At 51.7% G+C, this 11,192-nt stretch overlaps 1 protein-coding gene across 1 annotated transcript; it reads right to left on the reverse strand.

Annotated features, from left to right (window-relative positions):
* Window positions 1-453: 453 nt before the first annotated feature.
* LOC135326416 (olfactory receptor 5B21-like) lies at window positions 454-7,747 on the reverse strand (the record flags this gene model as incomplete). The annotated part of the gene is made up of 3 exons (XM_064504304.1): window positions 7,735-7,747; window positions 2,295-3,210; window positions 454-469 (listed from the first exon to the last, which is right to left on the reverse strand). Coding segments are annotated over exons 1-3 (945 nt in total), but the record flags the coding sequence as incomplete, so codon positions are not given.
* Window positions 7,748-11,192: the final 3,445 nt, after the last annotated feature.

Consider the following 11,192-nt stretch of genomic DNA (forward strand, 5'->3'; position numbering starts at 1 on the left):
ATCTGCCAGGCTGTGGTGCAGAAGAGAGGCCAAGCAGGGCTGGTCTTTTCCCCTCCTTCGGGGGACATCTCTGTGTAACAGGGACTTTGGTTTCTTCAGATTTCTTTCCATACCAGAGGCTGGATGACACAGTTTCCTTCAGTCTCAGGTCAGGTGGGGTTTCCCCCAAATACCCCTTGCAGGTGGGGAAGCCCCAAAGGGCAAGCCTGACTCAAAAGGTGGGGGAAGGCAGACAACTGAGACTGTTGGAGCCTGACCATCTCCTCCATGGTCACCAGTAACTGTGACATCAGAGACTGTGACATCACAATTGGGCAACCAGGTGAGCACATGAGGCGGGGCAGCACAGGCACACCTGCCCTGGAGGCCAATGGGCACCAACGTGCTTTTCTTTGCTCTAGCAGGGGTGATGACCTGAGGGACTGCTTCAAAGCAGTTTCCTCACAGAACAAGGAAACCTGCTTTTCTGTCTCACCCAAGGCTGGAGCTGGTCATTTCTGCTGAATTTCATGACCTCTGGCCACCAGCAGTCCTGCTCTCAGATCATCTGGGGCTGGAGAGGGCTCCTCTGGCTTCTCTCTCAAGGAGAAGGATGGACTGCATTTTGTGTCTTTTCTGCTGGTGAAGGCAGTGGGTTCCTAGGATGTGTCCTGGCTCCCAGAGCTCTCCCCTGGACACACTGGCCAGCGTGCCTATTGCTGTGGCTTTACTGACTGTTGGTCATCCTCTCCCTCTGGTCGTTCCCAGTGGAACCATCTCCTTACCAGGTTTGCCAGGCTGTCAGCAAAGATGCTTCTGCCCTGCTTGTTCAGGCTGACCCTATCTCTTCTGAGCAAAGAGGGCCCCATGGTCATAAAAACCAAAGTCCTGTTGCTGACACCAGCTGTGCAACAGTTGTTGGCCCACAGGATCTGTCCCCACCTCCTCAAGCCCTTTGCCCTCACCAGCAGGATCAAAGAGAAAACCACCTGGGCCCCCCAGGTCCCCTGATCATCACCCCCAGACCCAGGTAGTCCTTCTTGATGCTTTGCAAGTCTCCCTGGGCAGTGCCTTTGCTGTCTACGTGGACGAGCAGCAGGAGATGACAGTGTGAGGGGCAGACAAGCTTCGGCCATCTTCACCTGCTTCTGCCTTGGCCCTCCCACAACCTCTCTGCCCTCCTGGGCTGCCCCTCGCCCTTCACTTGAGCACCTCACCATGGCTGCCTGATGCTCCTCACCAATCAGCATCCTGCAGCACAAGTGACCTCACTACGTACAGCCCAGCCCTGACACCTTCCCCTGCAGCTCCCTCTTGCCTGCCTCTCCTCTCCCCTCCCCTCTCAGAATCACAGAATTACAGAATGGTTGAGATTGGAAGGGACCTCTGGAGATCATCTAGTCCAAGCCCCCTGCTCAAGCAGGGTCACCTAGAGCACATTGCCCAGGACCCTGTCCAGATGGCTTTTGAATATCTTTCTCTCTCTCTCTCTCTCTCTCTCTCTCACACACATACATATATATATAAAAATCAGTATCAATCAATTTTGAATTGCACTCAGGAAGGGCTGAATCACAGACAGGCTGGCACTGAGTCCCTGCCTGCAGGCACGAGTGCTCTTGCCAATGCATGGTATTGAGGACCCTTTCAGATGCCCTGAGGTGTGCCTACAGCATCCATTTACAGCACCAGTCCCAACAAGTCCCTTCACTATTTCCCCGCACTGTCTGCCAGGAACCTCAGATATCTGGGAGACTCAAGGCCATCACAAGTGACAGGAGACACCAGCATGTGCTTGGGCAGCTCTAGCAGTATCTGCATTTCCACTGGACAGAAGAGTAACAAGGGCTGTGGGCTGAGGCAATGACCTCTACCCTGGAAATGTTCACAGCAGAGGGAGATGGCTCCCACCTGAGGAACCCCCAGTCAGGAAAGTACTGCCACTCCCGCTCTCCCTCCCTGTTCTCTCAGATTCCACCCCAGATGAATCCCCTGTCACCACAGGAAAAGAAAATGACACCATTGCAACATTTCCCACATACGGCAACACGACTTTATTGTCTGGAAAGGAAGCACCAAGAAAGGGACGTTATTTCCACTCCCTTCTAACCCATGCCTTTAATTGCTGAAGGAAATCTGTACTCTCTTCCCTTCTGCTTTCTGAAAACAATTCTCAGTGCCATGTTCTTCTGAAGGGATAGCTACTATGCAGCATATTATTACCTGTGCTGATTTGACTACCTTACAGAACCAGCAGTGTTTTGCATGTAGTAGCGCACAACCGCTATGAGCTCTAGGTGCAGGCCAGAGCTTTCCTGAGTGCATTTCTCAGGGCCTCCCTGACCTCCCTGTTCCGCAGGCTGTAGATGAGGGGATTGACCAGGGGTGTGAGGACGGTGTAGGAAAAGGAGAACACTTTGTTGAGCTGCCTCAGCTGGGGGGTTCTGGGCAGCATGTAGACAATGATGAGGGTGCCATAGAAAACATTGACAACAGTGAGGTGGGAGGAGCAGGTGGAGAAGGCCTTCTGCCTGCCCACGCTGGACGGGATCCTCAGGATGGCAGCTATGATGCACATGTAGGAGGCCACTGTGAACAGGAAAGGGAAGACTAAATCCAGGAAAGATAGGAAGAAAGTTACTATTGTAACCACCCGGGTGTCACTGCAGGCAAGCTCCAGCAATGGTTTAAAATCACAGAAGAAGTGATTAATTGCATTGGGGCCACAGAACTTCAACTCAGATATGAAAGAAATGACTACTGTGGAGATTAGCAATCCCACTAGCCAAGACGCTGCTGCCAGCTGTAGAGAGACCTTCCAGGTCATGATGCTTGCACAGAGCAGGGGCTGGCATATGGCCAAGTACCGATCGTGGGACATAACTGCCAGCAGATAAGACTCGGTAACCACAAAAGAGGCAAAAAAATAGAATTGTACAATACAGCCCTGAGCAGAGATGGTCCTGGCCCCAGTCAGGAAGCTGGCCAGCAGCTGGGGCAGGATCGTGGAGCTGTAGCAGATCTCCAACGAGGAGAGATTGCTGAGGAAAAAGTACATGGGGGTGTGCAGGTGCCAGTCTGCCACCACCAACGCAACAATGAGGATGTTCCCAACCATCGTTACCAAGTAGATCATAAACAAGAGGACGAAGAGTGGTGTCTGGAGCGAGGGCAAATTCCCCATTCCCAGCAGGACAAACTCCATTGACGATGTGCAATTCTCCCATTCCCCTTTCTCCCTGTAGCACCTCAGCTTCCTCACTCCTCTTTGCCAGCAAGGACACCTATGAGAAAGAGCCTTTGTTTATTTATTTGTTTCTTGTATAGAATAATCATGAAGACAGTTTCTGTCAGAGACAACATGACTCTGACACTTCTCTGACTGCATTTGTATTCTCTTACTGACCTCCATGACTAGTGAAAGGAGGGAACTAGAGAGAGTTAAACCATGCATCAACAGAGAAGGGCCTCCTAGGAGAACCACAGAGGTAAGCTGCCCCACAGAGGTGCTCATTTCCCTCTTGGGGTGGAGGTATAGGAGAGAAAGCATTCACTCAGACCATGACAGTGTCTCTCCTACACCCAAAGTTATTCCAAATAGCAAGCCCAATCCCAACCAGGCAAGAAAATCCCTTTATGCGAGTACATCATGCCAGATGCCTCATGGCACAGTCCAGCAGCTGGACCTCAGCACTGCCAGCTGTGCTCATGGGGCTCCCTGAACAGCCTTGCTAGGAGAAGGGGTGGGTGCTTCCATGGTGAGCGGTGGGTGAGATTGGGAAGGAGCATCGTTACCCTCCTGTTTGTGGAGAATGCCCAGGACATGGCTGTGTGCACAGCCAGGGAAGGTCCCTGCCTGAGAAGCACAGTCCTCTACCCGGATCCTACCTCCCAAGTGAGGTGGGGGTGCCCCTTGTCAGGACTCTGGGCAGGCTCAGGGCCAGCAAAGGCACAACTCTAACTCCACACCCACCAGCAAGCTCCCCAGGACTCTGCTCAGCTAACAAGGGCATCAGAAGAAATGTGTGGAGGGAAGAGGGAGCTGGAGTAGAAGACACCCGGGAAGGGATATGCCCGTCACCTTTCTCACTCATAGATACCACCATGCAAAGCCTCATCAGCTAAGAAAGAACAGCCCTGACTCAGAAGGCACAACACAAACCTGCAGTCCTCAGGATGAGGTGATGACCTCAGTGCTGATGGTGCCAGGAAGTGATGATCAAGGTGAGGGATCTGATCCTCTGCCTCTTCTCCAACGTGTCCTTGTCTTCCCTGAGCTCTCTGCAAACCCTGATCTGAGGATCAGGCACTGCTCTGCGCTTTCTGTCCTCCTTCAGCAGCTCCTATAGAGAGTCTCCAGCAGGAGCTGAATGCCCCAGCCCTCCAGATTGTCCTGGGGTTTATAGCACTAATGAGTCTCTGAAGGTTCCTGCTGCAGATCATCTCTCCCCAGTGACTACAGGGAGCAAGCAAGGCATAACTGGCCCTCAAAGGAGACTGAAACCTCTGAACTGCTGGAAACTTTGCAAACACTTCTGACATACAGCTTTCCCCATAATTCTGGTCACTCAAACTCTGGGACATGCTCCTTTGAAAAGGAAACTGAGGCAGCACAATCATCAGGCCTCCTCCTAAGTCATGACACAGAGCCAGGAGAGATCCCATGAATGGGATTCCCCTCACCTCCCTGCAGGCAACTGTCTGTTCACTGACTCACTCAGGTTTAGAGGGCCCTGATGGCCTGAGCTGGTCCCTCCAGCCTCCCACAATGGTGTGTGGGGAGGAAAAGGCCGAGCCCCTGGTATTTCTCCCAGCCATGGAGACTTCCCTGGGGGAATGGGTGAATCCCCCTTGGGTGCCAGGCTCCTTCCCCTGAAGGGAGAGGGCCCCCAAACCTCTCCCTGAGACACAGGGGCCTGGTGTGTGAGGGACTGAAGGGAGCAGAGCTACTGATATTTCCTCCTGGTTTCTGTCCCTCTCTCTTATCTCAGAGGTTCTCAGAGATCTCCTTTGCTCCTGTTGTCGCACCGATGGGTGCCACAGGGCAGGATTCCACTCAGTCCTGTTGGAGCCTCCTTGGCCTCTACCCTGGCTGGAAGGCAGGAGTGGCTGGCTTCATAGACACAGAAGTTTGTGCGGCAGCTTCCTGAGCATCCTGATGGCCTTGTACTGAATTGGCCCCAGTATGTTGTCGTCTTTATTTGGGACCCAACACTGGACGTGGCACTCTAGATGTGGTCTAAGGAGCACTGGGGGGTGCTCGCTCTCCTTGATCTGCTGGCCATGCTCCTGTGCACACAGCCCAGGAGGCTGTTGGCCTTTCTCACTGCCAGGGCACATTGCTGGCTCACATTCACTTGGCTGTGCAGCAGCATCCCCAGGCCCTTTTCCACAGAGCTGCTCCTGGCCAGGCTGTTGTCAGGGCTTTGGGGCCAATAACAGGCCTTCACAGGCCCCCTAACAGACTCACCAGGGGCTTCCACATGCACCACCTCTCAAAGGCCCAGGAACCCATTTAAGCTCAGTTCTGAGTCTTCAGTCCCATCTTGAGCTGCATTGCAGGTATGCCTCTCTGCAGCTGTGTTATAGGTATGCCTGTTCCTGGCCATGGGCCCTGTTGATCCAGACTCTGACTCCTGGCCTGACTTCCCAGCTTGACCTTGGACATGCCTAATCTCTATGGACCTGTCCCACAATTATGGGGCTTTGTCTGACTCAGGTTACTCTCATTGGACCTGATTTTGATTGGGTGACTTGTGTTCCCAGCTTGACCTCAGACCTGCCTTGTCACCGAGAACTTGCGTGATGATCTGGAGTCTTGGCTGAACCTGGCTACCATTTCCAGGTCTTCCCTGCTCACCTTGTTTGGGTTTGGTGGGGCTGGGCCCAGGCTGGTGGAGCCTCTGCCCTTTCAACCATGTTATCACACTTGGCTCCCAGCATGCCATGCCTTTGGGAGCAGCCAGCCATTGCTGCTCCCTGTAATCTGTCCCCAGCCTTTGTTGTTGCAACAGGTTTTTTTAGTTCCCAGAGGCAGGATTTGGCATCTATTGAATTTCATGCATTTTCATGCTACCTGTTTGTCAAGACTTTTGAGGTCCCTCTTGATGGTTGCCCTGTCTTTGAGCATATTGGCTGCCTCTCACCCAGTTTGTTCGCCATGAGCCAGCAGCGTTCCTGGGCCACAAGGAAGGCCAGAAGCATCATGGGCTGTCTGAGCAGGAGCACAGCCAGGAGGTCAAGAGAATGATCACCTTCTAGTCAGTATTCATTAGACCACATCTAGAACATTGCATCCAGTGTTGAGTTCCCACAAAAAGAAAGAAGCTGATAACATGGAGCGAGTTTGGCCAAGGGCCCTCACAGTAGTCAGGGAGCTGGAGCACTTGCTCTGTGAGGAAATGGGGCTGGTTCAACTTGCAGAAGAGATGGCTTTGGAGGGATCTCACAGCAGCCTTCCAATGGCTATGAGGAGGTCATCAACAACATGGAGTCAGGCTCTTGACCAGGGTGTACAGTGGGAGGACAAGAGGCAATGGGCAATGGCTGAAAGAAGAGACATCCATGCAGGAGATAAGGAAAAGCTTTTCCACTATGCGGATGGTCAAGCTTTGGAAGTGGTTGCCCAGAGAGGCTGTGCAGTCTCCTGCCTTGGAGGTTTCCAAGACCAGACTGGATGAAGGCCAGAGCAACCCAGTCTGACCCCAGAGCTGACCCTGCTGGGAGCAAGGAGACTGGGCTAGAGACCTCCTGAGGTCCCCTCCTCCACCCTGAAGGAGTCTGTGATTCTTCCCACTCTCGATCTTCTCTTCCTGATGTCAGGCAAAGCACACAGGTTCCCTGTGACAGTGGAAGCAGGCCAGCTCTCTTGTCCTCCTCCAGGCAGAATGACTCAGATGCAGGGCTTCTTGGCAGGAATCCCCCAAACAGGCCTGATTCATCCTTTGCTCCACTTTTTATTTCCTTTTTCTTTTCTATTTTCTATCCTTCTGAATTTGTATCTTTTACCATTCTGATTGTTCCCATACAGCCCACCCCACCCCTGCTTACCCTTAACTCATTGGTGCTCTTTTGGCTTAGTTTGGGGGCGTTGTTTTGCTTTGTTTTTTTCATTTTGACACAGATGAACTTTAGTCCAGAAGGCTCTTGAGAAACTCAGGTGATTCTGACAACAGAAACCTCATGAAGATTTATAAGAGAAGTGTCAAGTCCTGTGGCTAGATGGGAGTAATCCCATCTGTGAGGAGGGGTTGAGGGACCTGGGCTTCTTTATCCTGCTGAAGTGCAGGCAAAAGGCAGCAGAGCAGGAGGCTGTGACTGCTTGAAGGGTGGTTTCAGAGATGATGGAGATCTTCTTGGTGGTGGGAAGCAGCATGAGAAGGAGAAAAAGCCACGAACAGCAGCTTGCGGGGTTTAGATGTGACATTAGGAAAAGGAAATGTCACTCGTAGGGCAGTGTTGTGGTGCTACAGGATACCGAGAGGGAATACGTGTTCAGTCCCTGGCTTTGTGTTTCAAGGGAAAGCAAGTAAGGAGAGCAAGACATCAGGAGATGTAGGGAGATCCCCGGGCAAGAGCAAGGTGGGGAAGCAGGCTGGGTGTCTACAGTATGCAAGGAAACAGGCACAGGCGTGGGAAAGCATAAGGCAGGCTGTGGTGGAGGTGGCCGAGGGCACTGCCAAGGATGAAACCTCCCAACACAGCAAGGTCTTTGTCCTCTTGGCTATGGCTGGTGTCTCTGCCACCAAAGCCCACGGGAAGACACCATTCCTTAAAGCACTGTGGCCTTGCTGCCTCCTTGTCCCTTGGGAGCCCAGCAGGTGCCGTATCATGGTCCTGCAGTTGGCATTGCACACCCCCACCCACACACTGCCCCCAGGAAGAGCCCTGAGCAATGCAGGATGGAAAGCATCACCCTACCGAGGTGCTGGGTGTCAGTGCCTGGCTGCTCTGCTTGATAACACACATCAAGGTTGACTCAGCATCTGAGCAACCTGCACATTGCCTTTGCCTGCCTGCAATCAGGGCCTCCAACTTTGTGCTCTAATCAGCCCCTGGGGAGACTTTGTTGGTAACTGCCCTCAGTGGGACCTGTTAACGCTCCAAGAAACTTGGGATTTGCTTCTGACTTTAACTTCTTGAGAGATTTCTTCAGTCTCTTCTCAGCATCTGTGTTTCATGGGCTCAGCACCAGATACACCCAAGGGGTCATTAAAATGCAAAAACGCCTAAGGAGCCATGCCTCTTTCCGTAATTTTCTTCAGTTCTTCCAGTCTTATGTGGCTAATTAGAAAGTTTTCAGGTGTGTATTGAAATTAGGCAGATTTCAATGAGCACCTGAAAAGGAAAGATGTTTGCTTCTTAAGCTTTCTTTATTCTTCAGTTATTGGAATAAGCGATACCCACATTCTCCAATTCATACTGACCCACTGGGTCTCCGAATGAAGACTGGACATGTAGGACAAGCAGTGTTTTTGATAGGAGACATGTATGGACAACCTTCCTCCCCAGCTCTCCAGCCCTGACAGTTCCCTCATCAGCCACTGGGGACTTAGAGCACTCTTGGTAAAATCTAAGCTTTTTCCTCTCAAGTCTGTAGCTGAATGTTACAGCTCATGTGCACCAATTCCCACCTGCTTTCCATAGAGAACTAGCTGCAAACAGACACAGAGGTGTTCTTCTTAATAGAAAAAAAAAAAAAAAATTGAAACAGTTTAATAAAAGAGACTGTCCTCAAGTGTTAAGTCCAAGCTGCCTCCAGTGCCCACAAGACATAACCTTCCTTGAAATATTTTCGACAGACAGATAGGAAAGAGCAGACAAGAAACAGAACAAAGGAGCTGGCTAAAGAGACAATGAGACTGCTGAAAGACGAGGCAAGCTTCAGACTCCCAGAAGCTCAGAGCAGCAACTGGAGAGTTGAGAGGTATCTGAATGGATACAGAGCAAGGGGAGGAGGACAACTGGAAAACTATGGAAAGTGCATAAGTCCAGAGAGTCTGATGCAAAGATGCCTTTAGAAATGACCAATTTAATCAGGACATGTGGAAATATGTGAGAGATCACTGAGGTTACATCCATAGCCTAATAGACAGAGCAGTGGAAACACAAGGTCAAGGGCAGATCAGTATTTTTTCTCCCACTTCTTCTTCCCTGTTGTTCCACTATTTCATCACAGGAAAACATTCATATTAATGAATGTTAATCCTCCTGGATGGTTTGTACCCTGCTGCATTGCCCTCCCAGGGAATGTCAGGAAGATTAAAGTCTCCCCATAGGAACCGGGGTCTTTGATCCACAGACTGCCTCAGGTTGCCTAAGGTTGCTTTTGTAGTTCTGCAACAGCTTGTGCATCTCACCTTCCTCTTGTTTTGTGGCCCAGGCTTTGCGCATTTGTGTATATTTGGGCTGCAGAATCTCAGCTGTGGTACCAGGGCTGAGTGCAGACTTGTCACAGTGAAACCTGTTCCCCAGAGCCAAGGGCGCCATGTAGGCAAAGACCAAAGTTCAGCACAGAGACCTGCTGGCATAGATAGCAGACAGCAATGTAATGATGATATGAGGCACCCAATAAGAGAGCAAAGCCTGCAGTAGCCAAGGCCAGAGAGAAACAGAGCTGGGCCATGCAGCCATGGCAGGAGAGGTGTTTGGTGCCTGAGCTGAGTCTGTAGCATGTGTGCCCAAGGTGACTTTGCAGCACCTTGGGGCCCGTGATGGATGTGATTGGATGTCCAGGAAGGACAAGGTGCCCCTGAGAAAGGTGTCTCTGGGCCTGAACAGCCTGCGATCCAGCCATGCTGCAGCTGAATCATTAGCACAGTCCCTGCTCATATCATTGGGAATCAGAAAAGGCTTTGGGAGAGGAAAACGAGCAGGGTTTGAGAGTCTAGGCATGTGCGTGGAGACCTTGGTGTGATGTGCCTTCCATCTTTGCAGCATGCTCAGATGTAGATGGCATGGACTTTGTCTAAAGGCAGTGGTGGGGATCCATTGTCTGGGAACAGGTAGGAAAGCCAAGGTGCCCTGGGGCACTTGCACAGCAACGACTCTAAGAGGGCCTGGTCTTTCTTTAGATGCCATGCTGTACCTGCTAGAAACATGGTGGTTCTGCTGGACACCCCATGCATTGGACAGCCCTGCAGGCCTCTTGTCATTGCATTAAATCAAGTGTCTGCCCTGAATTACATTTGCAATGCTGGGATCTGCATATATTTCAGCTTCAGAGTGGGGGGAGCTCTTGCAGTAGTAGACATCGTGTCATTTCAGATGGCCAAGGAGATTCTCCACCCGGCCCCTAGCTGATGCTCCAGAAGGATGCGGGTCTCCTAGTTGCTCCATCAGAGCAAGGGACACTGGTACACGTGTTGGACCTCCTCTGGCACCTCAGGTGTCCGAAAGTGTATGTGTGTAAACAACTGATGCCCACCCTTCATCTGCATTGATCACAGTGGGAGTTTAGAAAAAGAGATTGTGTGCAGACACCCATTCTATGCACCCCAAAGCTTGGGCAAGGGGAATCCCACCTCCTGTGAGTTTGTGGAGTGCACAGGAGGCTGAATGCCAGTCCATCCCAAGGGGCTTCTCACGGGACATTGGATGTGTTGACTGCTTCCTCTAAATCAGTCCGTGAAGCACAAGTCAAGGAACTGGCTTCTTGTCTTTTGCAGGTGTCCTGTCTCCTTATGAGATGGGAGTAGGCCCTTCCAGAGTGGGACATTTCCACCTCTCTCAGAAAACCATCCTCTTTTGGATGTAGTGGTTATTAGTGACGATTAGTGGTTATTTTAGTCCACTTCAGTGGACATTTCCCTTGGGTGACCCTGCTGCCTTTCAGGAAATGTCAGCCCTGGAGCCCCGGGAACATCTCGAGGATGCACAGGGCACAGAGAAAGTCATGTCTTCAGCTGGGCCTCTGCTCCTGAGCTGGGCCTGGCTCCTGGGACTGCAGGAGCCCATGGCAACCTGGCAGGCGCTGCAGAGAGGCAACTCTGTCCAGGAGCAGCTGCTCTTAAAGGAGCAGCAAGACTCAGGGCACTGCCTGCAGGGGCCAGGATGAGAGGAGCGACTCAGAAGTTAAAGACAGTCAGCAACAGGAGGACAACTGAGAGCTCACTGTGAGCAGAAATCTTCACAGCCCTTGACACAGTAAGACTCTGGCTGCGGGCAATGAGGCTGTGGTTCCCGGAGGGTTCATCTGAGGCTGGCACCTTCCA

Source organism: Dromaius novaehollandiae, unplaced genomic scaffold, assembly GCF_036370855.1.
Source record: "Dromaius novaehollandiae isolate bDroNov1 unplaced genomic scaffold, bDroNov1.hap1 HAP1_SCAFFOLD_27, whole genome shotgun sequence".
Lineage (NCBI taxonomy): Eukaryota > Metazoa > Chordata > Aves > Casuariiformes > Dromaiidae > Dromaius > Dromaius novaehollandiae.